The sequence below is a fragment of the Apteryx rowi genome, unplaced genomic scaffold (genome assembly GCF_003343035.1).
Source record: "Apteryx rowi isolate R43461 unplaced genomic scaffold, aptRow1 scaffold_81, whole genome shotgun sequence".
NCBI classification, from domain to species: domain Eukaryota; kingdom Metazoa; phylum Chordata; class Aves; order Apterygiformes; family Apterygidae; genus Apteryx; species Apteryx rowi.
The window spans coordinates 1,216,999-1,244,413 of record NW_020451105.1 but is presented as its reverse complement, the minus strand read 5'-3'; the positions used below and the strand labels follow the sequence as shown (position 1 = coordinate 1,244,413).

Here is a 27,415-nt window from a genome sequence, read left to right as displayed (position 1 = left end):
GGGAGCGGGCTCGGGGCCGGCGCATCCGTCCTCGTCGCAGGAGACGGTGTGAGGCTTGCGTGACTTGGGGGTTGGGGTTTTTTTGTTTTTGTTTTTTTTTGTTTGTTTTTTTAACGCTACAAAATTGTTCGAACTGGAAGGGTCCGAGCGAATAACTTGGAAGAAGCAAAAAAACAGAAAAAGAAAAAGCGTTGCAGCCCTCGAGGCGAGTCCGGCGCGGGCAGCGGCGGCGCTCAGGCGTCCGCGGCAGCCGGGCCCCGGACGGGCTCGGGCCGAGGGGCCCGCGAGTTTCGGGACCCCCTTCCCCGCTGGGCAGAGCGGGCGCCCGCGGCGCCGCGGGCCCCGGCGCGGGGGACCCGGCCGCGGGCCAGGGCGGCTGCCCCTTGCCCAAATCCGCCCGGCAGCCCCAAGGGCAGGGCGGGGACGTGGCCGCGCACAAAAAAGCCATTTGCGTGCAGGAGCAGTCCTGGAAGTACCCTGTGATGCCTTTTGCATGCGGTGACACGTTTGGACTTCATCGCCATCTCCCTTTGTTCAGGGAGTTTGTCCCTATTCCCCCAGAAAGGGGGGGGTTCCAGGCAGTATCACTAAAAGTGCTGCCTAAGATGCTGTGACTGTTAATTAGTCATTACAAGGATGAAGAATAGAGCTGGCCAGATACATTTGAACTATATATTTAGCCTCAATGGGTCTGAACTGTAGCATTTTCTTTTTCCTTCAGAAATTTGACCATGTGAGTCAGTGACTCATAAATAGATCATATTTCTCCACATTCTGTTTTGAAGGGGATGTTGAATAGCAAGCTCCTGAGGAAATCTGGCGTATCGACACTAGCTCTCCACCAAAAACCAAAGCAATTGTTTGAGAATTGCTGCTGCATTGCTTTCCTCCTTTTCATAATTCAGTTCCTAAAATGCAGGTTTGAGACATGGAAAAATATTGATGGTTTTGCGTGTAATTTAGGAAAGAATGTGGTCTTCTGACAAGGATTCTGTTTTGTATTTTAGAGGGGTGAGAACCTTCCTTCCTTGATTATTGTTTTTAAGAGTTTGAGGAGGAAGCAAAGAAATCCACACTTAAAGATTTAGCTATTGTTTTTTTAAACACCCCAGCACAACTGCATACACAAAACTGAATGACTACTGAATGAGTGCTGGAACTACGGACTTAGGAAAAAAGGTTGTTTCACACAACTTGATAGATAGAGCAACCATATGCATATATGTGTGATTCAGCTCTTGTAGTTTAAAAATTGAGTTTAGGTAGCAAGCACTACATGCCCTGTGGTACAGCGTAGAGACATGTGAGCTCTCCCTCTTAGGAGTCACCATCAGTTTGTGTTTGATTAGAAAGTTAAACCTTGAACCCCACACTGAGTTTCATTACTGAGGTGGTTTGATTCTGCTTTCCAGCACTTTCTTTTTGGTGACGGATTGGTTTTTTTGAAGGCGCTTTGGCAAAGTGAAGAGTAGGAGAACCTGAGACATAGGATAGCATGAGGCAAGGCTTTAGACTGAGAATATTCTAAGGAAAAGGATAAAGTACTAATGTTTTAAAGGATTTCACAATAAATATTTAATCTTTTTATTTTTCTGGATATTAAGTAATTTAACAAATGCTGGTTCTTAATTGCCATAGGAATTTGGACATGGGAGACCTGAAGAAGTAAAAGGAGAAGTGTACTATGTTGTCTTCTCCACTCTTACACTCTCTTTCCAGACCACTCTATAATTTGCTACCTTGGTGTTTGATAATTGTTTAGTTCCTCTCATTATTATTACCCATCCTGGCATTCCTGAAATGCTTCATAAAACTGGCACCTCAGTGTATTCTGTCAGGCTGTAGAACAGGCAGCGTTTTTTCTGTATAAACTTTAGCTATGAATTATTAGCTACGTGTTTTTAAATCTGAGTTTGCAGACAGCACACTACTATCATAAAACACCTAGTATTATGGAATTCTATTTTTCATATATAAATTATATACAAAGACAGCCTGTGTCCTAAAGAAACTACAATTTAATAAGCAAGTTGTCTCTATGTACAATGGGCTCAGAGGTTCAGAATTTTTAAATAATTTTATGCTAATTTTCATATTACATAGCAGAACAACTGCCTGTCCAGTTCTGCACAAATGTTAATAAATGCCATCTGATCCCTGGAGAACATCTTTCTGGCCTAGATTTGTATTTAAAGGGGAGTTTTCATTCCATTTTCTGTGTAAATGAAATAGTCCATGGCAATCATCCTTATAATCTATTCTTAATTAGAAAAATGAAGAAAAGTCTGTAATAGGACAGAAGGATGAAATGTTGAAGAGCTGTATGCTAGTGGTATAGTACTGAAAGAAGAAAAACCTTCCCCTGACTTATGTACCTGGAAAAGCTGAGTGAATAAAAACCTTTTTTGTTGTTATTTTTGCTTTTTAGAAAGATTTTTTTGTTTTGCATAGGCTAAGGGTTATAAAATACAACCACTAGCAGCAAGCAGGCCAGATATCCTGTCCACTAGTCACTTTTGAAAGTGTTAACTGAAGCATCCAACATGATACTCCATAGAGGATAAGGTTTCGAGGAAGTGAGATATCCAAAATCTTTAGCCACTTAAAAGCATTGACTGTTGTTTCTAGGTGTTATTGCTTGCCTTTTTATGAGTTTTGCTTCCTGTTGTCAATACTCTAGTATCCACCCTCTGCTTTGTCCTGAAACATTCAGACAGGACACTGAGTTTGTACACGTATTTCAGAAGGGATTATCTGAAAAGAGCAGTAACTTGTATACTCTGCTGTTGCATGCAAGTGGACTAGTGCCTAGATTCTGCGCAAATTTTTTATAATTGTTTGGATTTCTTTCATAATGCAGAAACTTATTACACAACAGAAGAAAGATACACAGATTATACTGCTTAATGAACAATATCATGCTCATTGTTACTAATGACTGGGGAAAAAACAAATATTGCTGTGCTTTAAACATATGCATGTGATCTAGAATTAATGGCACTTGCAAAAGTGGACATTGATTATGAGACCTGTCTGAACAGAATTCATTCAAAGTAATGGTTTAAAGCAGGCTACTAGTGAATGAAGAAAAGACACAAATGTTAATAGGGGCTTGTTCTCTTTGAAATCATGTCAGTGATTATTCCTGGCCTTTTTGCGGTGCCGATAGGAAAACTAAAGAGAGTTTTCAAACTAGCTTGAGAAGGCAGCCAGAAAGCCAATGATCAAATATACTTTCACTGCAAATATAGCTTAGCATTTGTCCAGTTAAATAATGCACTTTGTTGGGAATTTTGAAGTATATCTCCATCAGCCTATGCATAATGTAAAATTTATGTGTAACTTGAGCATGACAGTGCTTCTTCTGATGATGTTCTAGATGTGGAAGGCTACTGCAGGTCACACCATTTCTGTCAATCAGGATGATGGAGCTGATGACTGGGAGACAGATCCTGATTTTGTGGTACGGCTTTTCAAATTTTATCAACTCAGCAGAACTGCATTACATAATGCATTAAAGAGTAACTCTTCAGGACAGGGATTATATCTAAGCAAGATAAACTGATGTGAGCATATTCCTGGCAGGAGAGATGATTAGGATTTTGTGCCTATGAGTGACTAACAAAACTATCTTGTCTCGCCTGGGCACAGCAGGGTAGTCTCTACCCAAATGGTTGAGATCAAGAAGCAGCAGCTTTTGGGGACCAGAAGTGTGTTACATGCAGTCCAGCGATGGAGAATGCACAGGGTTCACAGATGACTAGAAGTGAATGTAGTAATAGCTAGTTGTCTTAACTTTTCCAATCTCACTAACTTGTGAAGGCTTTTGCTGTGAACTCTAAAGTCTAGGTAACTAGTAAAGTTACTGGGTTTTTAACTCTTTTTATGTGTGTCCTTCGCAGAATGATGTGAGTGAGAAAGAACAGCGCTGGGGGGCTAAAACTGTGAAAGGATCCGGCCATCAAGAGCACATCAAGTAAAGCAGTTCTCTTTTAAATTTATTAGTAGTCACTGTTCCAAGCAACTTTTAATCCATTCTTGTCCTCTGTTATTTGTATCTTCATGATTAAAACAAGAATCTCCATAGAAGATTATTTGCAACATTGCCAGTCTTTTGTAAATGTCAGCATCTTCAGATGTGAAATTAAGATAAGAGGTGGTGTAGGGACTCTTTAACAGGAAATATTTTTCTTCCTGCCTCTTTGTGTCTGCAAAGTTTCTTTGCTTTGTTTCTGTACAAGAGCAAATACTGCCGGGAAAAAGGTTTTGTTGGGTGATCTGAGCAGCTCCATTTGGTACTTTAAGGGTACATTTGGTCCTTTAATTCTCAGACTTTGTTTAGAAAATAGCCTACCAAACTCATAAAAATTCTGGCAAGGTAACAAATTGAGCCCTCTGGCAGAAAGGAAAATGAATGCATTACAAAGGGCTATGTGAGACAAAAATGATCCAACTTCTGAATCTTGTACTTCTTAAGCAAAGTGTTGAAGACTTCTCATAACTTTAAGACAATTTTAGGATATGTTCTTCATTTTGGTTATGGTTGTGTATTTCTGGATCATCTACCCTTATGGCATATAGCTATGAATAAAGGTCATCAATGTTGCAAATGAAAAGAGACTGAACTGTGTGGCTTGCTTCAGGGATGAATTTTGCTCTCTTATTTGGAGTGCAGTGATGACACCTGCTGGCTGGATATGCTTCAGGAAGCTTTAAACTCAGGTGGGAAGGATTTAAGGTACAGATGACCATCTTGGTTTGTCCTTCTTTTATGTAGCCTGCACTACTATAAGTTCAGTTCTTGCATATTGCAAGGGAACACTTGAGGAAGAGGAGGTGAATGTCTTTGGTGCATCCTTATTTTGTGTTATGTTTATGTCCAAAATGCTCAGCTAGAATCAGAGCCCCCCTTATGATAGGGACTGTGTGTTAAGAGATGATCCCTATTCTGAAAAGTTGCAATCTAAATAAAAATCATTGAGAAGAACTTCAGTTGAAGTGGGACATGAGAATATTTTTGAGGCATACACAAATTCTAGGTAATTGATTGTAAGGTCATTCAAATATCAAAACGTTCTTCTGTGTTATAGTCTTAAAACCAACCCTTTCATTTTTTTCAGACAATGTTTTGCAATGGAATAAGTTCTGATTCTCAGAATATGATGAAGTGCCCTGTGTACTGAAAAATGGGAAGGCCTTGAAAAATACAAGTTGTCCAACTTCTAGACTATCTTCTTGCTGTCTATTTTGCATCTTTTTGAAGTTATCTTCTGAAACTTCTTTGATAAAACTTGCTATATAGCTATTTAATTACCTGTCTTTAAAGTATTCATCAGCTGAGAGAGAACGTCTTCCAAGAACACCAGAACCTCAAAGAGAAGGAGCTTGAAACAGGACCAAAGGCCTCCCATGGCTATGGAGGGAAGTTTGGTGTGGAACAAGATCGCATGGATAAAGTAAGTATGCATGTTTTCTTGGGTTGACAGTATAGGCCTTGCTTTGCCTATGGACTACCCATGTGAGTGAGGCTTGCTAAAGCTGAAGAATGTTGTTGTTCCAGCTTTGCCAGGACAGTGAACGTAGAAGCTCAGATCGTGGCATAAGCTTCACACAACCACAGCTCATTTTGAGGACAGAATCGTCACCCTTATAGCGATGTAACAAGGCCACTTGTAATTACTATCATCCAAGTCTGTGGGAATATCAGAATATCATGCAATGTTCCCTAATTAAATCAGGACTCTCCTATGCAAAGAGCTGAACTAAAGCACTTGAAGTGTCAGGGACAAGTATTTCAGATGGCAAATTAGGAATCTGTGAATGATCTGTGAGTTCGGGGATGTGCARTGGCATCACATGTTCTTGTTTGGTGCTTGCTCTGTCTTTAGAGCTAGTCTGCTTGCTAGTCTTGTGTGTGATGCCTTGACCTTGAGTCAAGGTTAAAGTTTCTAAATGTGTATTTCTAAATTAAGAAAGTACTTAGGGCATGAACAAACTCAGCGGGTTTTTTTATTTCATATTGTGCCAGCTCTCTTATGCATATTGAGGTTACCAAAGAATGAAGAAAAGGGTGTATTTYTTCTTTCATATGAGAAGATAGCTCTCATCTTAAACAGGGGAAAGTGTGAGCAGTGTCGAGTAATCCAGGTGTTTAAAAAATAATTGTACTTTAGTCAGACAGTAATATTTTACGTAAGGACTTAATGGCTGTTTAAGTTGCACTTTATTAATAAAAGTGATGATAATTCTTAAAATCAGCCATTAGCCATGGCTGATTTTAGCGATGGCCATGTGATAGACAACCATATCAAGCTTGGGCTAGTTTCTTGCATATACTCTGTTGAAATAAGAGCCCAACTGTTTTGTGAATAAGAATGATTTTTAATTTCTTATTTAATTTACTTTCTGGGTTTCTACTGATTTTTCAACTTTAAATTTTTACTAATTCCTGTATTTCAGAGTAAATTGCTGTGTAATTCTCAATGGGCCTTTGGAATAGGCTAACCTAACCTGTGAATCTGGGAAAGGAATTGCTGAACAGATTCAATAATGAGGCCTGTTCTGCAGCTGCATAGCTCTCTAGTGCTGGCAATTTCTCTCTTGCCTGTGTGCATGAAAAAAAAGAACAAAAGTCAGTACTCTTTCCCATAGGTCAGAAATAATCATCAGGAAAAATTGGGTTCTATCCATCTGAGTAATATTGGTGATAGGAACTGTTTGTAATGTATTTTAATAAATAAAGCTTTCTTACAGATAACTATAGTTTTTAAACCTAATCCTTAAGGTCTTCCCTTCAAGGGTACCTGTGACTGTGCTAGTGTTAAGGTCTTGACCCAGCTAAAATAAATGAGAAATATTGGAGTGTTGTTGATAGTATAGGTTTTTGGATTGTTTTGGGATTTTTTTTTGGATTGTTTAGGGCAAAACCTTGATGTTGACCTAAAATGAATAATTATATAATTCCATAGTCAGACTGATTTAAAATGTAGCAGAGTGTTGTTATACTAAGGAATTACGAGGGTCTGAATTACAGATTTTGAAGAAGTTCTAAAAAGAGGTATGTTGGTATATTTGATATATTAATGAAATACAGAAAGGAACTTTCTCTGTTCTAGTGCCACACAAAGAAAACAACATGCTTACCCTTACCTACCTCAATTCAGTAAAACAAAAGGAGGATCACATAAAACCACATAAAGCTTAGGCTTTTCAGATCTTCATGTCTTCTGGAAATTTAATAGGGGAAAGGGAAGAAGAAAAGGAGATGGGAGCCTTTTCTGTCACATTTAGCAGTTATTGTACTGCAGAACACCTGCAAAATAAGCAAGAGTCTGAGTGGATCAGTCAGGAAAAAAAGGAATATTTTATATTGCTTTTGAGTTAAGACAGTGTCCTATTATTGACATCCTTGTTCTGCTACCTGACAGTTACTTCAGCCTTTATGCTCAGTAACATTTTGCTTTCATGATTGCTGTGCGTGTTTCCTCCCAGCACCTGTATAAAAAGAACATGTAATACCATCTTTTTTCCCCTCTCTGAGTTACTTACAGTTTCTAGATACCTTGTGTCATCAAATTAATTCAGCTTGGTCCAGCTGGTCCAGTTGCAAGATAAGCAACTTTTCATTGCGAAAGGCTTAAGCTGGGGGCAGTTGTTGGAAGGGTGCTGTTGTGCAGCCACAGGTGCCAACTTCCCAAAACAAAGGGGTCAGATGCTAGGGCCTGCGGTGCCACGCGGGGCTGATGCTTGTGTTGAGTCAGGAAAGGTGTTTGCCACAGAATACAGCCTTTCAATCTGGACACGGCTACGTACAACGGATCATAGGTTCTTCTCTTTCTGCCTCTGACAGGAATGATATGCATTTAAGCAACAGCCTCAAATCTTAGATTAAAGTGGAAAATTGCAAGTTTCTCTGGCTGGTGTTCAGTTTTGGCTCTGGACAAGAAAAACCCTTCTTTTTGCTATGTTACGTAGCAACCCTCAAGGCTTTAGCATTGATTCCAGTTCTAGGAACTAGAGAGTATCTCTGGGAGCATATGTTAGCCCTAGATTAATAAAATACTGGAAAATGTTATCTGTGAGTATGGTAGGATGTACTTTCAGGTGTGTAATTGCATATCCTCTTATCAGTGACAGCGTGTCGTAACTGCACCTCAGGTTGCTATGTTTGGGCTCGTGTTCCAGCAAGAGACTCAAGCAGGAGATTGCGGGGCAGGGATGCATTGAGCAGGGGGAGCTCTTTCTTGATGCAGATGCACTGCTTCATGTTGTGATGCCATCTTGCAAGTGAGGAGAAAGTACAGAGAGTAGACATGTAATGTCAATTTATGAAGAAGGTCAGGGTGCCTCCTTAAAACACTGTCAGTGGGAAAATCTAGCTGGAGTTGTATTTGGTCGCAATCTAGTATCAGCTAAAACAGATCTGTAACTATGTGCCTAAGTACCAGGCTGTGTATTTTATCTGGAACTAATCTTTATTTTAAATTTTGCATGACACCAACAATATTCCATCTATATCTTTCTTGTTTTCATCTGTGTCATTTGATGTACAAATCCAGAGTGTAAAACAGCCTCTATAAAATATAGTCATTGCTGTCAGGCTTTCTTGGCGCTCCCCTTGCTTAGGCTGTATTGATAACATGGTTGACACTCTTGTAAAGACTTCTCAAGTGAGTAGCAATTTACATGGTAGTTAGCTTCAACACAGAGAACGGAAGTGATACGTGTCTGTAACGATGCTTGTCCTCAAACTACTTGATGCAGTGTTTTCTCTTAACTACAGAACTATATAGAACTGATACCTGTTTTTGATCTTTCCAATTTCTGTTAGTCAGCTGTTGGACATGAATATCAATCCAAGCTTTCTAAACACTGCTCCCAAGTGGATTCAGTGAAAGGGTTTGGAGGCAAGTTTGGAGTACAAACAGATAGAGTTGACCAGGTAAGCAGTTTCTTCTCATACTGCAGTTTCGCGTAGTAGTTGTGTTTATCAATTTATACATACAACTGAAAAATTCCAATACCTAAAAATGCTATTGCTGTCTGTTCTTAATGCTGTGTTTGAAGTTTAGCAGTAAGTTGTCATTGACTGTTATGGAGACTAATTTCTGTTTAAATCAAAACAGAAAAAGCCTCTCATGGGAAACTAGGGAAAGAAATCCTGTTTTCCAAAGAGATGTTAAAATATGTCCTGTAACCAGGCAATGTTCTTCACTGAGGTTAAAATCAACATGAATGCTACAGAAGGAAGGTTTGGGGGATGGTTTGTCTTGTATTGCAACATGAACTACTGCATGGAAATGCTGAATTTCTGTTGTACTTGGTTGCTGAACCTGGCAAGACTGCAGTATGTTGCTAGAACAATTTGCTTTGGCAAGGGATGACAAAAACTGAGATTATCATGCAAATGAATACAGCCTGTAGGTCTTAAGTAGGCATTTATGCTCCAGATCAAGAAGGTCAGAGCAGTACTGTAGGATCTTTTCCTTTCATGCTGTTTGTCCACTGAAGTGCCAGCAGCTTTTTCTGCTGATGTCTAACTCTTTGTCATGGGTACATTCTTATTTCTCTTCCAGTCAGCTGTTGGGTTTGAATATCAAGGGAAAACCGAGAAGCATGCCTCTCAAAAAGGTGAACTAATCACATCTGTAGATGCATGTTTTCTATAAGTGTTAGAATAAGTCTCTATTCTTACAGCGTCTGTAAAGGACCTAACACAATGAGGCCCCAATCCATGTTGTCCATGAATCAAATGTTGAGGGATTTGGGTGGAAGAAAAGGTGGAGGAATGAATTTCAAGGCAATTTCATGAGTTGATGAGGTTTTAATAAAAGGAAATGGCCTGTCATTGAGACTGACTCTTCTTGAAGAAGTGAGGTTCAAGGACATTTTAGAGGGATGGGGAATTGTTCTTTGCTGCGTTGCACCCTATTGATTTAAGAGGAAACATCGTGAACTATAGGACTGTCACCCATCTTATTTTCCATGTTTAAAATTAGACTTAATTTTGTGTGCTCAAGATTGGTATTTCAGTTCTGAAATAATAGGATATGATATTTCTATTAAAAGCTTTTTCATTTCATTTTTATTGTGCTTTACTCTGAACACAGACTACTCAAGTGGTTTTGGTGGAAAATACGGAGTACAGGCTGACAGGGTGGACAAGAGTGCAGTGGGATTTGATTACCAGGGTAAAACTGAGAAACATGAGTCGCAGAAGGGTGAGTGGACATACATCGTGATGGGTTTCTGTTCTGATTTGGTAGGCATTCATGACAGGCAGTGTTGTAAAATATTCAGTTTTTTAGGCTGTTGCACTCCTAAAACTGCTGAAAATTAATACTGAATAAAATTTATGTTGCTGAAAACTTCTACTTCTGAAAAAGAACCTAAAACATAGGTTCTAACCAATTCTAAGTGATAATCAAGCTGCTGTTACCTTGGAGGCAGGGCATGCAGGTTTGTCCAGAGTTTTTTGTGAGTTTTTTTGAGAAGTTGTAGCTTGAAATACTGAGACCACAGCAGAGAATTGTTTCTAAAAGAATCAACTGTCAGTAGAATAAAGCATTTATCAGTTAGAGTAGTGTTTAGAGATAATACTGTGCTGCTAATCAGGTTTCCAGGCATATCTGATCAAAAAATTGAGTGCTTTATTGAAAAATTTTGACATTTTTGCCATCTGTTTTCTGTTTATCTCAAAGAAATATTTGCACTCTAGAAATGTTAGAGAGAAGAGGGGGCTGTTTATTTAAAAGCATCCAGGCTGTTGCTGACACAGTTTTTGAAGTTCACTTTGCTATTAGTGTCTTAAGAATTTTATCAAGGAATCAAGTTACAGAATTGCTGATACCACCCAGTAGCTGAACTACATATGATGCCATTTTACTTTCCATGCTAAGAGGATGTAATTTAAAGAATTTATAACTTCAGTGTCAGGAACCAAGATTGACCAAGGATGTCAATGCTTTTTTTAATGCATAATTTAATGTTAGCAGATATGGTTAACAAAGTTTTCCAGGATAATGTTTTGTTGTTGAACACTTATAAACAAAAATCTTTACTCTTATCTCTAGATTATTCCAAAGGCTTTGGTGGGAAATATGGTGTTGACAAGGACAAAGTGGACAAAAGTGCTGTTGGCTTTGAATATCAAGGCAAAACGGAAAAACATGAATCACAGAAAGGTTTTTATTATCTTATTTAAGAATACTGGTTCAAATCAATCACCCTTTCAAACAATACTTTGTTTTGTTAAATGTGTGTTTGCCCTTTGTGTAAATAGATTTTTGTTTCCCTTAAATGAAAAGGAAGGCATTGTAAACTGTCCCTGACTTTCTCAGTCTGATTTCCAAGGGACCTTATGTTCCTATAGGTGGTACTGAAATAAATGTGTAACTGCACAGATCTACAGTCTTCAGAGGCAGTATGAAGACCTTTATTATTTATATATCTGCATTGCGCGTATATGTAGATGTGCACATATTGTAAGATTTGGCTTTAGATGGAAAATGCATCAAATTCTTCAGGTATCTGAATATTATTGAGTCTGTATGCTGTAATCTACACTGGATTTGAGATGTTTTCCTGTATTGTGGTCCTAAAGTTACTGGATAGGTGTCCTTCTATTTGTTGAGGTAGTTTAGCAGGAGCATAAAGACTGAAACTTATTAATGACAGGGCAGCTTATCCAATAACAGATCTGCCCTGTTGCTGTTTTTTCTAAATACTGATTACAATCATAAACTGCAGTAATGTTTTCTGGAATTTTATGCACACAGATTATGTGAAGGGGTTTGGAGGCAAGTTTGGTGTGCAGACAGACAGACAAGACAAATGTGCGCTTGGCTGGGAYCACCAGGAGAAAGTGCAGCTACATGAATCCCAGAAAGGTATTTTGGTTTGAGATTCTTGGCCATTCTTTTTAACTTTGGTTGTTTAGACTGTTCTTTTCCCTGTGTGAAACCTCATCTCCCTTGTATCTTTGGCTACACTCTTACAGTGGCTAACATATATTTCCTTTTTCTTTGTCTGAACTGTTACCATGTATTGGTTGTACTGGTGTCTTCAAAGCAGCTTTAACAAATCTGATATTAAGTCACTGAAAGTTCTGACTTAGCAATAACCGGAGCAGCCTTATGAGTCTGCAGGTAACCTAGATTATTTTTCCTTTTTCAGCTGATTTGTGCAAACCACAAATTACCAAAATCTTCATAAAACTTTCCATGAGGCTGTTAACAAATAATCTTCCTTTTTGGGTTTCAATCATGTATACCCCTACTTCCATGCAGGGGAAATCTAATGTTTAATGTTTAATGCTGTCCTTTCTCACTGTCTGTATGATACTTATTCCCATGAAAGAGTGACAAGCAGAAGATAAGGTCCAAAGCAACCATTTCTTCCCTGCTCCCACGCATCCTCACTTTTAATTTAAAGAAATTAAATTAAATAATTTTTATTAAATTAAATTAAATTAAATCAATTACAATTGATTCCCAGAATATTTTTCTGTTGGATGCTCCAGCAGGTTTTACTGTGAGAGATTACCTGAAGTCCTGTTTTTGGTGCCCTCATTTTATGTTGTAGGTTAAAAAGACTTTTCTAAAGCAGCAGTAGTGAATGATTGTGGCTCTTAGCTAAGAGTTTTTTTCTGCAGCAGAATAGCAGCAGGAATATTCCTTCTTTTTTTAAACCATGCTGTATATGAATATCTGAAGGCTAGTATCTATGGACCCTATCTAAATACCTCTTAAGAATTCAAACTGTATTGTACATGTACAATATTAAACATGCTGATGAAGGAAGCTCATTTCATTTGTAATTGTTGATCCTCTTGTATCTTGTTTTGTTTTGGTAAATATTTTACATATGTGTGTTCATAATGTTGATAAAATGCAAGTGCACTATGTAGCATGAATGAAAAATGCTGAGAAGTGCTGTTTTTCTGAGACTTCAGAATGGTCTTCCTATGTCTGATACATCATGTTGACCTCTTCCTAATCTCAAGTGGAAGCTTCTTCTGAATTTACACTTACAAAAGTTTATTGAAATTTCTTTCATCATCCCAAATTATTGGTAATTCAGAAATGTTGCAAAGATTGCTTTGAGTGTCTCTGACTAAACTTCTTTATTTTCCTCCCTTCATTTTATTTTATTACATGTGGCTTTTTCAGACTATAAGAGTGGTTTCGGAGGGAAATTTGGTGTACAGAGAGAAAGGCAGGACCCATCTGCTGTGGGGTTTGAATACAAGGAGAAACTAGCCAAGCATGAATCTCAACAAGGCACCGTTTTCACTTGTTTCTTTCTTAACAGTGCAGCCACTTCTCACACAGTCTTAAATAGTTGTCTAAGTAGATTGATGCTAGTAATGTGCAGACACTTTCTTGCGCTTCTATTCCTACATTATTTAGCAGTGTTCTTCTGTTTTATTTTTAAAATGAGTTACATAAAGCAAGCCTGTATTCAGGAAACAGATATCCAATGTTTAGTTAACAGCTCTACAACATTATGCATTTAGTTAATAGCTATACATACAATGTGATAATAAAAACATAATTATTAGTATGATGTTAATGACATTGTGTTTACCAGTTTTAAAGTCTTAATGTGAAACTTTGCCTGGATAAACTGGTGGAAAAATATTCAAATAAGGACCATGCGTGTAACCACTAACAAGCAGTGGATTATGGCAGGGTCATTTTAAAGCAATTGTAGTCTTTAAAACAAGAAATAGGGAATGTTTGTGGTTCTTGGGTGAGCAAATACTGTTATAATGCTCTCTTTATTCATTGTGAAATAGTTGGGGTACAAACCATGAATTCCTGGTTTTCCGTTATCTTAAAGTGAGAAGTCTGGATCAGGAAAATGTAAGTGTAGTATATTTATTCTGGCTGAAAATACATACAAAGCTGAAGAAAATGAGGTTGTTCATTCTGATAGTCAATATTTTTCTGTGCGATAGTGAAACAAATTCAAACTTCCAGAGTGTCAGATGTGCCTTAGCAAAACCCAAGTACAAACACTAAAATAGCTGACTAGTCGACCCAAGTGATTTTGGGGCTGAGAGAAAAAGGAGCAATTGTAATTGTTTTCCAGGGACGTGTATGAAAGCCTTTCCATCTACAAAGTCTAAGCTTGTGTTCCTGCAGATAGTTCAACAGCTCACTGCCACCAGAAGGAGGTGTTTTTCCAGCCACACACTCTTGCTTTCTCCATTGCACTGTCTCTGGTGCTTGTCAGACATTTCTCTGAGTAGATTTCCAACTCACTATAAACAGCAGAAAGCTGATCTTCTTAGGGTATTTCTGTGCCACTAGTGAATTAAACTAGTTCTGGAGCATAGCAAGTGCTAGAGTCAGCATTAGGTGAGAGTAAGAGTGTGCAGCAAAGAGATGGTACAGAACGGCAGGGCCATCCCATTTCCATGGTGGTGAGTTGTTGCAAGATCATGCTGTCTTGGGGAATTGGCCCTTTTAGTATGCAGAGCAGGAGTTACTAATGACTTTCATGTTCATCAGTTGGGTATCATGATTAAATCCCCTGGAACAAGAAATTTGTTGTATTTCCTGCCATTCATAGAATGTATCAAGTTAAGGAGAAAAAACACCTCTGTGGTCACCGAAGACTGGATATCACTGCTTTGAGGAAAGCAAAGTGGCTTAGGTTACATGACTATTACAGAGGGCTAAGATTTGGTGCTGTGAAAGGCTGTGTTACAGAAGTGATGCATTAGAAGGGCTCATCCCTTACTCTTTGCTTGAAACCTCGTCAGTCCTCAGCTTAATGTTTACTCAAAGAATGCATGTGGCCTACAACCCCTCTCATCTGCTGGTGTACCTGAAGGCTCTTGCAGTTATGTATCCTTTCTGCATCAAAAAACAAGTTGCATTTTCTTTGGCGGCTGTCACTGTGTCTTTGCATGCAGCTGAAATGGCTATTTGCATTTGAAATGGCTATTTGCATTTGGCAGAAAAGTGGACAACAAATTCCCTATTCTGACCATTTTATCCTGCTTTTAGATTATTCAAAAGGATTTGGTGGGAAGTATGGTGTACAGAAAGATCGGATGGATAAGGTAAGTAGCTTAAAAGAGCCATGACTTCAATAGCCTGTAGGGATACGAAATAGCGTGGTTAGATTTACAGTATTCATCTCTCTATTTCTGGATATTTCTCCAGTCTATCAGTAAAGTCTTTCTGTGCTTCTCTAAGTCTTTCTACAAAAGCAAGGGTGTATGATACCAATTTATACACACATGTATGTATGTATGCATGGTATGGAAAGCTGAAGCATCAAACTGAAAGGACAGCAAAAATTACACAAAAGAATAAGAAAATCCCTTAATTCCAGGATGTCAGTCATGTCTTCTAACAACTGGCTAGTGCCTTATCTTATGCATTGAGGATATCCTCTGAGTAGGCTGCTTAAAATAGGTGCCCATTATCTTCCAGCTTTGCCCACTTTAATTAGAAGTTCTCTTCTCTTCTCTTCTCTTTAAGAGAATTTGTTTTACTATCCTACAGCAGTAAAAGACAGAACAGCTGATACCCCTTTTCTATCTCTCTGTTTTTTAATTTAAAAATCTAGAAGATGAAGAGGTCCACATGGAAATTTATTCACTGAATTATCCCTCTCAGCTGTATGTAAGTCATTTAAAAGTGAGAAATTAGAAGAGTTTGAAAGTCTGTAGCATTCTTTTTTGGTGGCTTCAGACTCAAAGACCCTTCATTAAAAAAAAAAAAAAAAAAAAAACCTCTTATTTTGAATACTGTCCTCAAAATACTTCCTCTGTTTTAACAGTCTGTTTATTTAAGAGAGCTGGATGCTTTTACCTTGGTAGAAATCCTGCACCACATGGATTAGAAACAAACAGCTACACAATAAATGTTTAGGAGGTTGCCTCATTTTCAGTTCTTATAAGTCATCTGTTCATAAACTGCTTTTTTTTTTTAATTAAGAGGAGTTTAATGTGTCCATGAAGATTAACTCTAAATAGTTTGAAAATTCTGACTCTAAATAGTTAGAACTAATTACTCCTTAAGTTTTGATTCTTCCTGATTTTTGTTCTGGTGTTGTGAAAAAAGCCATAGAGGTAGTATCACAGTAAAATAAGTCACAGATTGATGCTGTCTGAATGTCTTCATGAATTTGTGATAAAAGAGCTTGGGGTTTTTTTTTGTTTCCTTACTGATAGAATGCAGCAACTTTTGAAGATATTGAGAAACCAACATCAACTTACCAGAAGACCAAGCCAATAGAAGCTGGTAAGCCATTGTCCCAAAATTGTTTCTCTGGAGGTGATATTACCCAGAAGCCCAAGGTACAACTGTTGGTGTAGCAATGAGGAGTAAGGATCATCTAAAGGGAACCTCTGTATTTGCAGGTCTCTAGCAATCTCTGCTCCTCTTTTCCTTTTCCCTTTAGAGGTTTTTTGCTTGTTTGGTTTTGTTTTCTTACCCTGAGGAACATATGAGTTGAGGGAAGAGTAAAGAGCAAGAGAGAGTGGGGAATAGACTGAGTGAGGGAGTAGAGTGTTAGAGACTAAACCATGAAAGAAAGGAAGGAGGAGTGAGGAATGCTGCAGAGGTTTTTAAATAAAAGAGGAATGTGGCTCACAAGAAGTTTGGGGTCAGGACAGCAGGGGTGAGGGAGAAAGAGGGATAGAAGGAGTTTCCTGAATGTGCTGTGAGCTCACACAGCAGAAATTGCAGAAACATATTCCATCCTAGTGGGAATTTATACCATAAACTAATTCCAGGCTACCATTATGCACAACCTTAAACAAAAACACCTGATTTTTTTTAATGTTACAGTCACTAATAAAACAAGCAACATCCGAGCTAACTTTGAAAACCTAGCCAAGGAAAAAGAGCAGGAAGACCGAAGGAAGGCAGAAGCTGAAAGAGCACAAAGAATGGCTAGGGAGAAACAAGAACAGGAGGAGGCACGAAGGAAACTAGAGGTCAGTAAGATTCAAATCCCACTTGCGTAGTCTGTCTGGTGTGTTTCAGTGTAATGTTGGGAGAAAAGAGTATCTTTTCTTAAAGGATACTTTCCTTCTTTCCAGCTAGGCCTAAAGGTCTGTTTGTGTGTGTGTTTTTGTGTGTGTTTGTGTGTGTTGGTACCTCTGCTTTATCTGCTTGCAAAGCCAGCCTTCTCTCAACATGCACCATATGTATATCAGACATCAGATAGTGGTGATAGACTAACACCTAATAGTATATGGTTTTTGTATTTATCCTGTTCCAAAATATATATGCTGGTCCTGAGCACTAATCTAGGCTGTCTGACCTTGTCCTGCTTTAGCCTTGTTGTACTTCTTTCTTTGGAAATATCAAATTCCCTTAGGCATGGAGGAGTTCATAAGGGGAGAGACATGTGGTGCCCTAAAGGCCCCATGCAAATGTTTGTCCAAGAAGTTTAGTAGTACGGTGATAGTTGGTGATGCTGATTTCTTTGGAATCAATTTTGTGGATGATGGAGGTGGTATCACCCATTGATATAGCACAACCCGTGAGATGAAGGGAAATAATATTCCAAAGATTAATGTAATCCTAGTTTGGAAATTAAGAAATTTGATATTTAGCATTGGCATGCTTAAAAGTTTTATGGTTTCTGTGTTACTCATGAGCAGAATTATTCCAGAAACTACATCTTACTTGGTTTATAGAATTTGTGTTTTTGGTGAAACTCTACTGCTGAGATGGAATGATCAATACATTAATAGTAACTTGTCCTTCGTGTCCAGTTCATTCACTTTGTTGCACAGTGCCTGAGGTACCTTATTGCCTTAGCATCAGTAATGCTAAGGACCTGCTATTCCCAGGCCTGTAACCTTTCACCCAAGCTGCTTTTCCAGAGCCTCTGTGGCAGTTTTCCTGTGGTCCCATGATGTTATTCTGGTCTCATGGCTTTGCACCTGCAAACCCTGATACTGTTCTGCCAGGTTCTCCTGCGAAGTGACTGCCACTGGTGTGAGAGTCGACCCTTTTTTCCTCTCTCCTTCACTCCATGTTTTGCATATACTGGTTTATACTAGAGAAAACCATGCATAGTGCACAGTAACAGATAATAGTCCTTAACATGCTTGGTAAATACTAGCCAGTAATCCATGTGCAGAGACTTAACAGCCAACCAGTATGCAACACTGATGGCTTGTTAGCATGCTCCCACCAGAGTGAACAGTGTCACAAGCAAGGACAGCCAGCAGGGAGTGTGAGCGGGTCCTGATGGAAAAGTATGTAGTACTCGGGCAGAAGCAGGGTGAAAACTGTCATCTTCATCACCTTCATTGTTGCCACCTGCTACATTGGAGAGAGCCCCCAGAGCGGCATGCTTGTCTGGGACCTCAGTTGCTGCTCTTCCTGGCTGACTACTGAGGAGTTTTCCCATTTCCCCCATCTCTCTTTCTCTCTCCTCTTTTTGTTTTTGTTTTTCCCCAAAAGTAATTTTCATCATTAGAGTCAGTGTATGCCGTCAGCTGCAGACCCCACTAATAAGTCTTCTTGCACATGAATTTGTCTCAACATCCTCTGTGCAACAGCTTGAATCTAGGAAAAACTGTTAGCTGGATTCTCAGATGCATTCAGTCCTTTTTCTAACAACAACTGATTTCTCAGATATGGCAGCTATTTTCCTTAAGCAGGCTGCTGCTGTGGGGTGCCTGAGCATGCACCTCTTTTGCCTTATGGCTTCGAGATGCACAGTGTGAGCATATGTTCACCACACATATACATCACAGGATGAATGGGAATTCATCTTTGTGTACCAGTGACTTTTTCTAATGCTACCTTCCATCCATGTGTACCTTGTGGATTTTTAATATCTTCGTCCAACCACCATTCAGGTTTCTTTACTGTCCTGGAGAAAAACATGTTAGTCCATTAACATGACATCTCTCGCTTTCTTAAACATGGGACAGGAAGAGATAGGGAGTTGAAGTTCAGAATTCAGCCTTTTCTATTTGATAAGATCAGTCAGTCTGCTCCAGGCTGCCACTCTGACCATTAGTCAACTTGGGCTGCTCAGTGTCATTCTCTCAGCATTGGCACTAGCCTCCGTACTAAGCTAGTTAGAGGGAGGTTAAACTTTGCCTTGAGGAGATTCACTTGGTTTCCCTTTCCTCAGAGCAGTAAAGCTGAGATGCATCCAGTCCTTACAGTTGCCCGTCTTCAGATGAGTGAAATTTATGCCTTGGCACTTGCTCACTCAAAGCCACAACAAAGTGCTATCAGCCTGTATCACCACCTTCTTCTGGAGCAGCCATTCAGCTGGTAGCCCCCCAGCTCCTCTAGCCATTGCCAGCTGTCTTCACTCCTGAACTACTGTCCACCATTCCCAGCATGTTTCAGTGTGTTTAAGCTTATGCATCACCTAGGTCTATCACCTGATTGTGTCCCTTACAATGTGATTCTTCACTCCTCGTCCTCCCCAGCCCTTGTCCTTGCCACCAGCACTGCAACTTTAGGAGTGAAGTAGTCCCCCAGCTCTGGGGTCAGTTCTGCTTTTGAAAGTGCAGCTTCAATCTTCCATCAAGAGATCTCCCTTTTCCTGGCACTTCTCTTCCTGTATCCAGACATTAAGTCTGGACAGCATTATGATTTAAGACTTACAGTGTTATTATCCATATAATAGGAGGATTTGTTTCAGTGGGTACTTTCACAGTTCTTCAAATGACAAAGAACCATAATATAGCTTGATGGACATCACAAGTGTTGCTTTGTTAATAAGGCCATTCTGCAGCCCTGAGATCACTTTGGAAAGCCATTGCTTCCAGTTCATGTTGAGAGAATTGGAGAGAAATTATCAGTCCCTAAGGGAAATGGATTTTATCAACATTTGTCCTGCTCTTTCATTTCTCTCTCTAAGGTGGATGTTTTCGCATGGCAATAACTCCATTTCATCATCACTACTTTTGTTCTCAGACAAGATGACTGGTGGTTCCAGGTCTTTCCAGTTAGTTTGTTTGAAGCTTCTTAGGTCATCTTCAAGGTGCTAAACAACACCCATATCTAGGGACTGTTGTTTCCTTACTTTGATTTGGTTGTTTTTCAGAGAATTTACGAAAGCAGTGTCTGTAAACAGTACAGTCCATTCACCTGGGCCTTAAAGCAAATGTTCTGAAGTCAGAAACCTACATTATTATCATACAGCAGTTATTGACTCCCAGATGATAAGAGCGCTCTTGCTGCTGGTCCCAGAATATTTTATGCTTCACTCAGCACTTGACCTCTTGGCAACTACCTCATGAAAGTGTATCTCTCCTAGAGCATGTGACAACTTTGTGTTACCTCATACTGATCTTTCCTGTACTTTATATACATTCCTTGCTCTGCACCATCCCTACAAGCAAGTTGCCGTTCCTCAAGGTACAAGGAGGCCCTTAGGCCCCATCATGTGGTGGCAGCCATGTCTGCAGGGGAATGCCCTCTGTGTTCCTTCTGACTTTACAAGTAGTGATATTTGTATATTCCTTTAAGGTTTAGAAAATATTATGTAGTTTCATTGCACCATGCTTGCGTTGTCATGAGGAGCAGCAGCTTTGTGCCAGTGCTTTGGAGATTGAGGCCATCTGGAGGACAGAGCTTTCCTGCTTTGCTTATGTGGTGATGACAGAATGATACAGTTTAGGAGAGATTCCCTGCTTCCTCAAGATGACACTTGCTTTAAGTTGTAGGTGTGGACAGAACAGGACTCTCTGAAGTTCACACATGTCAGTCCTTTAGATCTGCTGGATGAGCTGTGTTACGCTCCTCAGTGAGAAGTGGGAAATCTGCCCTGGTGGTCATGTGAGGATTTTTCACTTGTTGCACAACTGACAGGAGTATCGATGGTTTTCTTTTCTTGAGAGAAGGTTTGTGTCCAGGCTTGGTCTTGGGTACAGTCCTGTTATTGGTCAAATGGACTGGTGCATGCATTTGTCCAAGTACCTCTGTTGCCAAGAGTTTTGGTTAGGGTAAGGCAGGACAACATCCTGTTGGTTCTCATTGTCCCCATGGGGCCTAAGCATTTTGGTATCAGGCCTTCTTTGTCTCTCAGTGACTTCTTCAGTTCTCTGTGTCTGAACTCTGTAATTGTCTGTCTCGCTCATCTCAGTCTTGAAGTAATGTAGGTCATGCTATGATGCTGAATGACTCTCCATTAGAATACTCACCCTTCTCCAGTTGGAGCCATTGTTATAACCAGTGAGGAGGATCTTGGCAAATTAGTTAAGGTTTCTGCTCAGGATTCCCATTCGTCTATCTCCCCTTCTGTTTCATCATCTTGACTGAGTGAGGGAAAAATTCAGTTTCTCCCTTAGCTCTCTTGCTATTCATTTTGGATGGTCATATGCTCATAAATAAGATCTGTGGAGGGTGGCGAGTTTGGTTTTTATTATCCCTTTCAGCTTTTCCATTGAGGTTTCCTTCTGCTGAGGAAGCAGTTCTCCAAAAGGATTTAAATGTAGTAACACAGGTTTTTGTGAGTCACTGAACTGTTGTCTTTTTTTCCTTTCTCTCTCTACTTTCTTTACCGTTATTTTTGCTGTAAGTGTGGGATAAATTCAAGCCCTTATGCTTGATTTTTCTTGTGCTTCATCAAAGATTCTGTTGCCTGGACACATCTGAAGTTTTTTTCCAAAGCTGGTATTTAAATTTCACCATAACTAGATGATTAATGTTCTTCCAGACTGAACATCTCCAAGGTTAACTGTGTGATTCTCCAGACACTGAGGAAGGGAGGACAAGGTTAAGGGGAAACTAAGTAGCACTGGGTGTGCCCATTGCTCATAAATTTATCATGAAAGGACAAGGGATGCAAGTGCACCATCCACAGATACTTTAAAGGAGGTGGCAGGGGAACTTTGGCCTTAAGAGGACTTTATTTCTTTAAGAGAACTTCCTTGCACAGACGGAAAGTTCTCTCACTTTAAGAAAGTACGTGGGCATATGTACTCCCACAATGGGAATGTACATATGGACTGCATTCCTTCAAGAATCCTGTTTACTGGTAATCCTTTTTCTTTTTTGCCTTTCACATATGTCACATAGTCAAATGGTGTTCAGGGAGCAGCTCTTTAACTGCTGTTTTGAATCAGCCAGGGCCTCATGATTTTTAGCTAGCCTCTGCTACTTTAGAGAACAATTTAAGATGCGGTTTCACGTGGAGCATTTTAATGTGGAAGAAACCCAGCTCTGAGATTGCCTGAGGGAGACCGTGCTTTTTAAATGTTTTATGGCAATCATACTGTGACTATCTTAAATGTTAAACTGTAGTCTGGATTGCAGAGACGCATTTCACAGGACAAAGAATTCAAAAACTGTTTCAGTGTTTGAAATTGTTAACGGATTGATACCGATTAATTTGTCCCGAAACCTAGATTTGAGTTCTACTAAATGCTTTGCCAGTACTTTTTCTTCTGTAGCACAACAGTTAAAAGCGGGGAAGGGCTGGTCACATGAGGACAGATTTTCCAGAAAGCTCAATACCAAGCTTTGAATTGGTCTTCAAAGATGGCTCTGTTCTCAAGACACGTTTCTTTCATTGCTTGATGTATTTGGTTCTGAGCTGTGACAAATAATGGAAAGGAAGAATTCTTTGTGATAGATTCCTATTGCTTCATCTCTGGACTATGGTTTCTCCTAAGGATCCTTTGAGGAGTTGAGGCTTGATGCACTTGAACAACTGCAGTGCACAGTCTCCCGCTCCTTGCCATTCCCTTATTTTTGTATAATAAACAAGAAAGCTTGGCCATGAATCCACAGATTTCTTTTCCTCTGTGAGAGAGGCAAAATGAAATAACTAGCTGACAGTACCGAATTCTAAACTTTTTTTTTTTTTTAAGTCATGCAAGGAATGTAAAGTTTCTTGGGCTACAGTCTCCAGCTTCCTAGTGAAGTTATACCATGGTAATGGTGGATTTGCCCTCTAATTCAGGGGTGGAATGGCACAGTGCGAAGTTCTTGAGTGCCAGAAGGCTTGACTCAGATTCGTGCTCTCTGTATAGCAGAATACAACAGTTACAGTGCTTTTATTTCTACCACTTGGAATTCTTCTAGACACTTGAACCCCTCACTGTCAGTATACAGAGGATTTAATTTTGTCCTAGCTTCTGCCTTGTCAAGTGCTCTGCAGACCTACAAAAGCTTACAGGATTGTTTCTCATCAAAGATGATGTATCAGTGCTGTAATTAGATCATGGAGGCATTAGGTTCTCTAAACTTATGCTAAATAGTGACATGAGGCCCAATCAGCTGATGAACAGAATATATTGAATACAGAAACTCTGCAGCTCCTGTGGAAACATGCCAAAGAACATTGGGTACTTTAAACGCATGTATCCATACATACTGTGTGGTTTTTATTTCTTTGTTTTTCCTCTTCTGTTTTGCTGTATCACTGAAGCTTTACAGTTACAGCCAGTCCAAACCTTCAGGCAGGCATAATGATCCAGTCAGTCCAGTCCTATTTTTCTGTTCTCTATTTGATTCAGTTTATTTCAGAATATGTTGTTTATCTCTGGCAATTTTGAAGGCTTGTTTCTTGTTCAGTGTCATGAAATCACATAGTGTCAAAGTCAGGCTAATTGAAGCTTTTCTTTCTCTTTGATTAAGGAACAAGCTAAAGCCAAAAAACAAACTCCACCACCGTCTCCTACCACACAGCCAGCTGAAAAGAAGGCACCCTCAAGCCCAGTCTATGAGGTTTGTTAGAAACATTTACAGTAACTAGTTTTTGATCTTAAGTATAGGAACCTTTTTATAAAATCCTGACAAACTTTATCTATATTTTTTCAGGATGCAGTTTCCTATGAAGCAGGGTCTGCCTACAAAAATTCTAGTGCAACGTATTCAGCTGCTCATGAGCCAGAATCTGGCTACAAAGCTGCAGAGTCAGACTACCAAGAAGCAGTAAGTCAGAGGGAGCCGGAATATGAGCCGGAGACAATCTATGAAGTGGCAGGGGCAGGAGACCATTATCAAGCAGGTGGAGTGTTTATTTCTGATGCAGAACTCTTCAATATAGATAAAGCTTTACTTCCTTGGGCAATGACTTAAGAATACTTGTGCTGATATCTCTTTGACCTGGTTTATCTAAAGTCCTGGTCTGATTAGAATTTTTAGGTTCTGCACCAACAAATTTTAATTAGAAAACAAAGACATGTCTAGAGGAAGGTTGAAATTATTTAACTTCTATGGGATGATGTTGGAATAATTATGATGCTCTCTAGTGTATTATTTTATACAGAAATTTAGGAACAACCATTTCCACCCTGTGTAATGCAATTCAAGTTCAGAAAAAAACTTAGGGATGGACTTTAAATGAGTGTTGAGCCAATGCTAACCTACCAGGTAAAAAGTTATAACAACAGTTCTTTGGTTTTTTACATGTTTGGTGCTTATGAGGGAATGCAGTAAGAAAATCTGAAACTAATAGTGTCATTGAAAGAATACAGTCTCTTGAATTTCTCTTTTTCTCACCTCTTCCTGTTACTAAATGAGGTGTGAAGAATGAATCTGTTTGTTCTGGTACAAAACCCTGAAAATTCTAAACAGACCACTTTCCCCCTCACACACATGCATGCTTAACAGATTGTATTAAATAGTCTCTTACACACTGACCTTGGGCTCAGTTGCTGTTCTATCACATTTTACAAAAGTTTTCCTGAAATAAGGCTAATTGTTTTTATTTTCTTCTGTATTAAATACCTACTTATGAAGGCTTCCTTTCAGAGTTTAGTTACATGTGTGATTAAAAAAAAAAATCATCTATATCAGAAGGTATGTCAGCACTGCTAAAAATTTACATAGTGATTCCCTGCTTCATTTGTGGGTTAGCCATAGAATTAAAGCAAGGGTACTACAGTATAAGAACTCTGGCTGTATAGGTAGCGTGCATTACCTTTTTAATTTGTTTCTTGTTTAATTCTCTTTAGAAGAAAATGCTTATGATGAATATGAAAATGAACTTGGAATTACAGCCATAGCCCTTTATGATTATCAGGCTGGTAAGCAAAGTTCTTGTTCTTAAACTTGTCTTTTGAAAACTTTTTTCTGTAAAGGTAACAGTCTGGATTTTCTGTTTCCTTCCATCTTGTAGCCTCTTGTAGTAATACATGAAATGAAGATATGAAGAATTAGCAGTGCTTAGCAAGTAACATGGTTAGTGATTAGCAATAGTATTGAGGCACTTTTGAAAACCACTATCCACTGTTTCTAGAAAATATGGAGGTTTCCAAAATCTCTGCTAACCAAGTGTTAACCCTGTTGTAAACCCTTAGCATAAGCAGTCAATTAATATCTTGACTGGTTAATTCTGAGGAGAGTCAAAGAAAGTGTTTCTCTACATGTTAGACGGCAATTGCTGTTGTAAGTTAGAAATGCAGCCAACATGCAGGAGATAAAAACCTACTACCTCGTCACTTCTGAGGATGAGGAGGCTGCCATCGTTACAGATTGTCATTGCCTGGCACCCTGTTTCAAACAGCCCTGATGGGAGAGGGGAAGGTGGTAGCTGTGTGTGTTATTTTTAGCAGTGGTAGACTGATAGATGAGATTGTACGGTGGGCTGCTCCTGTGTGAATTCTGAGCTGATGGCCTCTTGCACTCTCTCTCCAGCCGGTGATGACGAGATTTCCTTTGATCCGGATGATATCATCACAAACATAGAAATGATTGATGACGGCTGGTGGAGGGGTGTCTGCAAAGGCCGATACGGGTTGTTCCCAGCGAATTATGTGGAGCTGAGACAATAGAGACGATTGTCTACTGGATATGCCTTAATTCCCCAGTCAATAAATCTGACTTAATACACTACAAATCATGATGCTTTTCTGAGGATGGAGGGGTATATATATATTGCTTTTATATTTAATACTTTGCTGATGCCTTTTAAAATGTTTATGCCACAGAAGTTGCTAATATATTGTAACAATTATGTTCTTCACTAAGGCTCTTAAAATGATTTTCATGCATTTTGAAACATTTCTTCTCTGCCAAATTAGCAATTGTCATAAAAAGCCTTTCAAGGGCAGTTAGCTGTCTGTCTTAATATTGCATGTTTTACTCATAAGTGAGCAGATTTACCTAGTGTTTAAGTCTAGTTAGTCTTCCGTAAATGTTATCAGCTAAGAAAATCATGGCTATGCAGGTTATTTGCATTTCCACCAAGCAGGGGTGGGGAGGACTGGGGAGGGGCATAATTTTTTCTTTTCTTTTCCAGATAGTGCGTGAAAAGGAGAAGAGAATGCTTGGAAGTTGCAGCTAATGGCAGTTAATCAAGTACTGGCCAATATTTAGGGAATAATAATGTTACGAAGGAAACAGTCTGGTTACTTTTTCCTTCTCTTTTAAAGTGAGGTTTCTTGGCTCTTGCATGGATTTTCCTGGTCTTGCTCCTCCTCTTCATGTTATCCCAGAGGAGGGCTGCAAACACTCTAGTGCTGATTGTCCCTGATCTCTTCAAGCGCTGATTGTCCCTAATCTCTTCACTACCTGTTTATTTGTTTTACCCTCCCCTCTCCTCTATCCCAGGGAAAGTTAAAAAGTTGCTATACTTAAAGTGTTGAGTCACCCAGAGAGAGTCCTACTTGTTCAAAGGGAAACTGACATCCAAATCTGTGCGACTACCTACAGGAATAGTCTCATTGCTTTAAAATGGGAAAAAAAGGCAGCATGGAATCACAGTTGCATTCTGTGTACAATACATCCTTTGTTCATCCAGTGAAACAGGCCTGCTGTGCAGTAATAACATTTTATATAACCATATTTAAGTCAAGGAACATTACACAAATAGTTTGATTTAAAACCATTATAGATAACCTCCATTTCTAAGCCACACAGAGACAGTATACTTTTTTGTACGTTCAGCAGAAACTGCCAGTAACATTCTACTAAACAATGGAATCCTGTTCTTTACCAAAATTAAAACTGAAATTCTTGTCATTCTAAAAAGCTGACTTCACTGCAGATTTAGGGTCCCTACCAAAGATAGTAAGTTGCATCTAATAGTGCACATGTTAAATGTATGTACTGTCTGTTTCCACCTTCTGATCAAAATGGGAATGGCAGAATTGGTATAGTAGCTAAGAAAGAATGCAAAAACTTTTATCAACTGTAAATTTGGACCGATGGAATATAGAAGAACTTGTATAAAATGGTAAAATGTATAATGTATCTAGGAAGAAGGCATCATGTTGAAACCAATTCTTGGATGGTTGGGACAATCCTTAATGAATGTCATATGTATGTCATGATTATATATATTTTTTTTCTTTCCCATGGTCTCATTTCTCTGTTGTATTTGCATTACTAGGGTTGGGTTTTATATGCAGTTTATTTTATCCAATTTTGCATAGACACCTCATAGGGGATATGATTTTTGTAAATTAAATATTCAATAAACTTTTTGAACCATTTGCATGGAATATTTTTGCATT

General features: G+C 39.1%; 1 protein-coding gene across 5 annotated transcripts in view; it reads left to right on the top strand.

Annotated features, from left to right (window-relative positions):
- Window positions 1-27,390, top strand: part of CTTN (cortactin) — a 27,930-nt gene extending 540 nt beyond the window's left edge. Inside the window, exons 1-16 of one of the 5 annotated variants that reach the window (XR_003257427.1) lie at window positions 3,350-3,463; window positions 3,903-3,976; window positions 5,327-5,456; window positions 8,831-8,941; window positions 9,576-9,630; window positions 10,110-10,220; window positions 11,073-11,183; window positions 11,778-11,888; window positions 15,018-15,073; window positions 16,193-16,262; window positions 16,812-16,960; window positions 23,592-23,681; window positions 23,775-23,964; window positions 24,914-24,985; window positions 25,596-25,824; window positions 26,200-27,390. Coding sequence is in view for 4 of the 5 variants with exons in the window: in XM_026089402.1 (XP_025945187.1) it covers window positions 3,380-3,463; window positions 3,903-3,976; window positions 5,327-5,456; window positions 8,831-8,941; window positions 9,576-9,630; window positions 10,110-10,220; window positions 11,073-11,183; window positions 11,778-11,888; window positions 13,170-13,280; window positions 15,018-15,073; window positions 16,193-16,262; window positions 16,812-16,960; window positions 23,592-23,681; window positions 23,775-23,964; window positions 24,914-24,985; window positions 25,596-25,732 (1,662 nt within the window). In the remaining variant the exon portion in view is untranslated. The other 4 variants (XM_026089402.1, XM_026089398.1, XM_026089400.1 and 1 more) reach the window with 4 other exon arrangements.
- The last annotated feature ends 25 nt before the right edge of the window (window positions 27,391-27,415 follow it).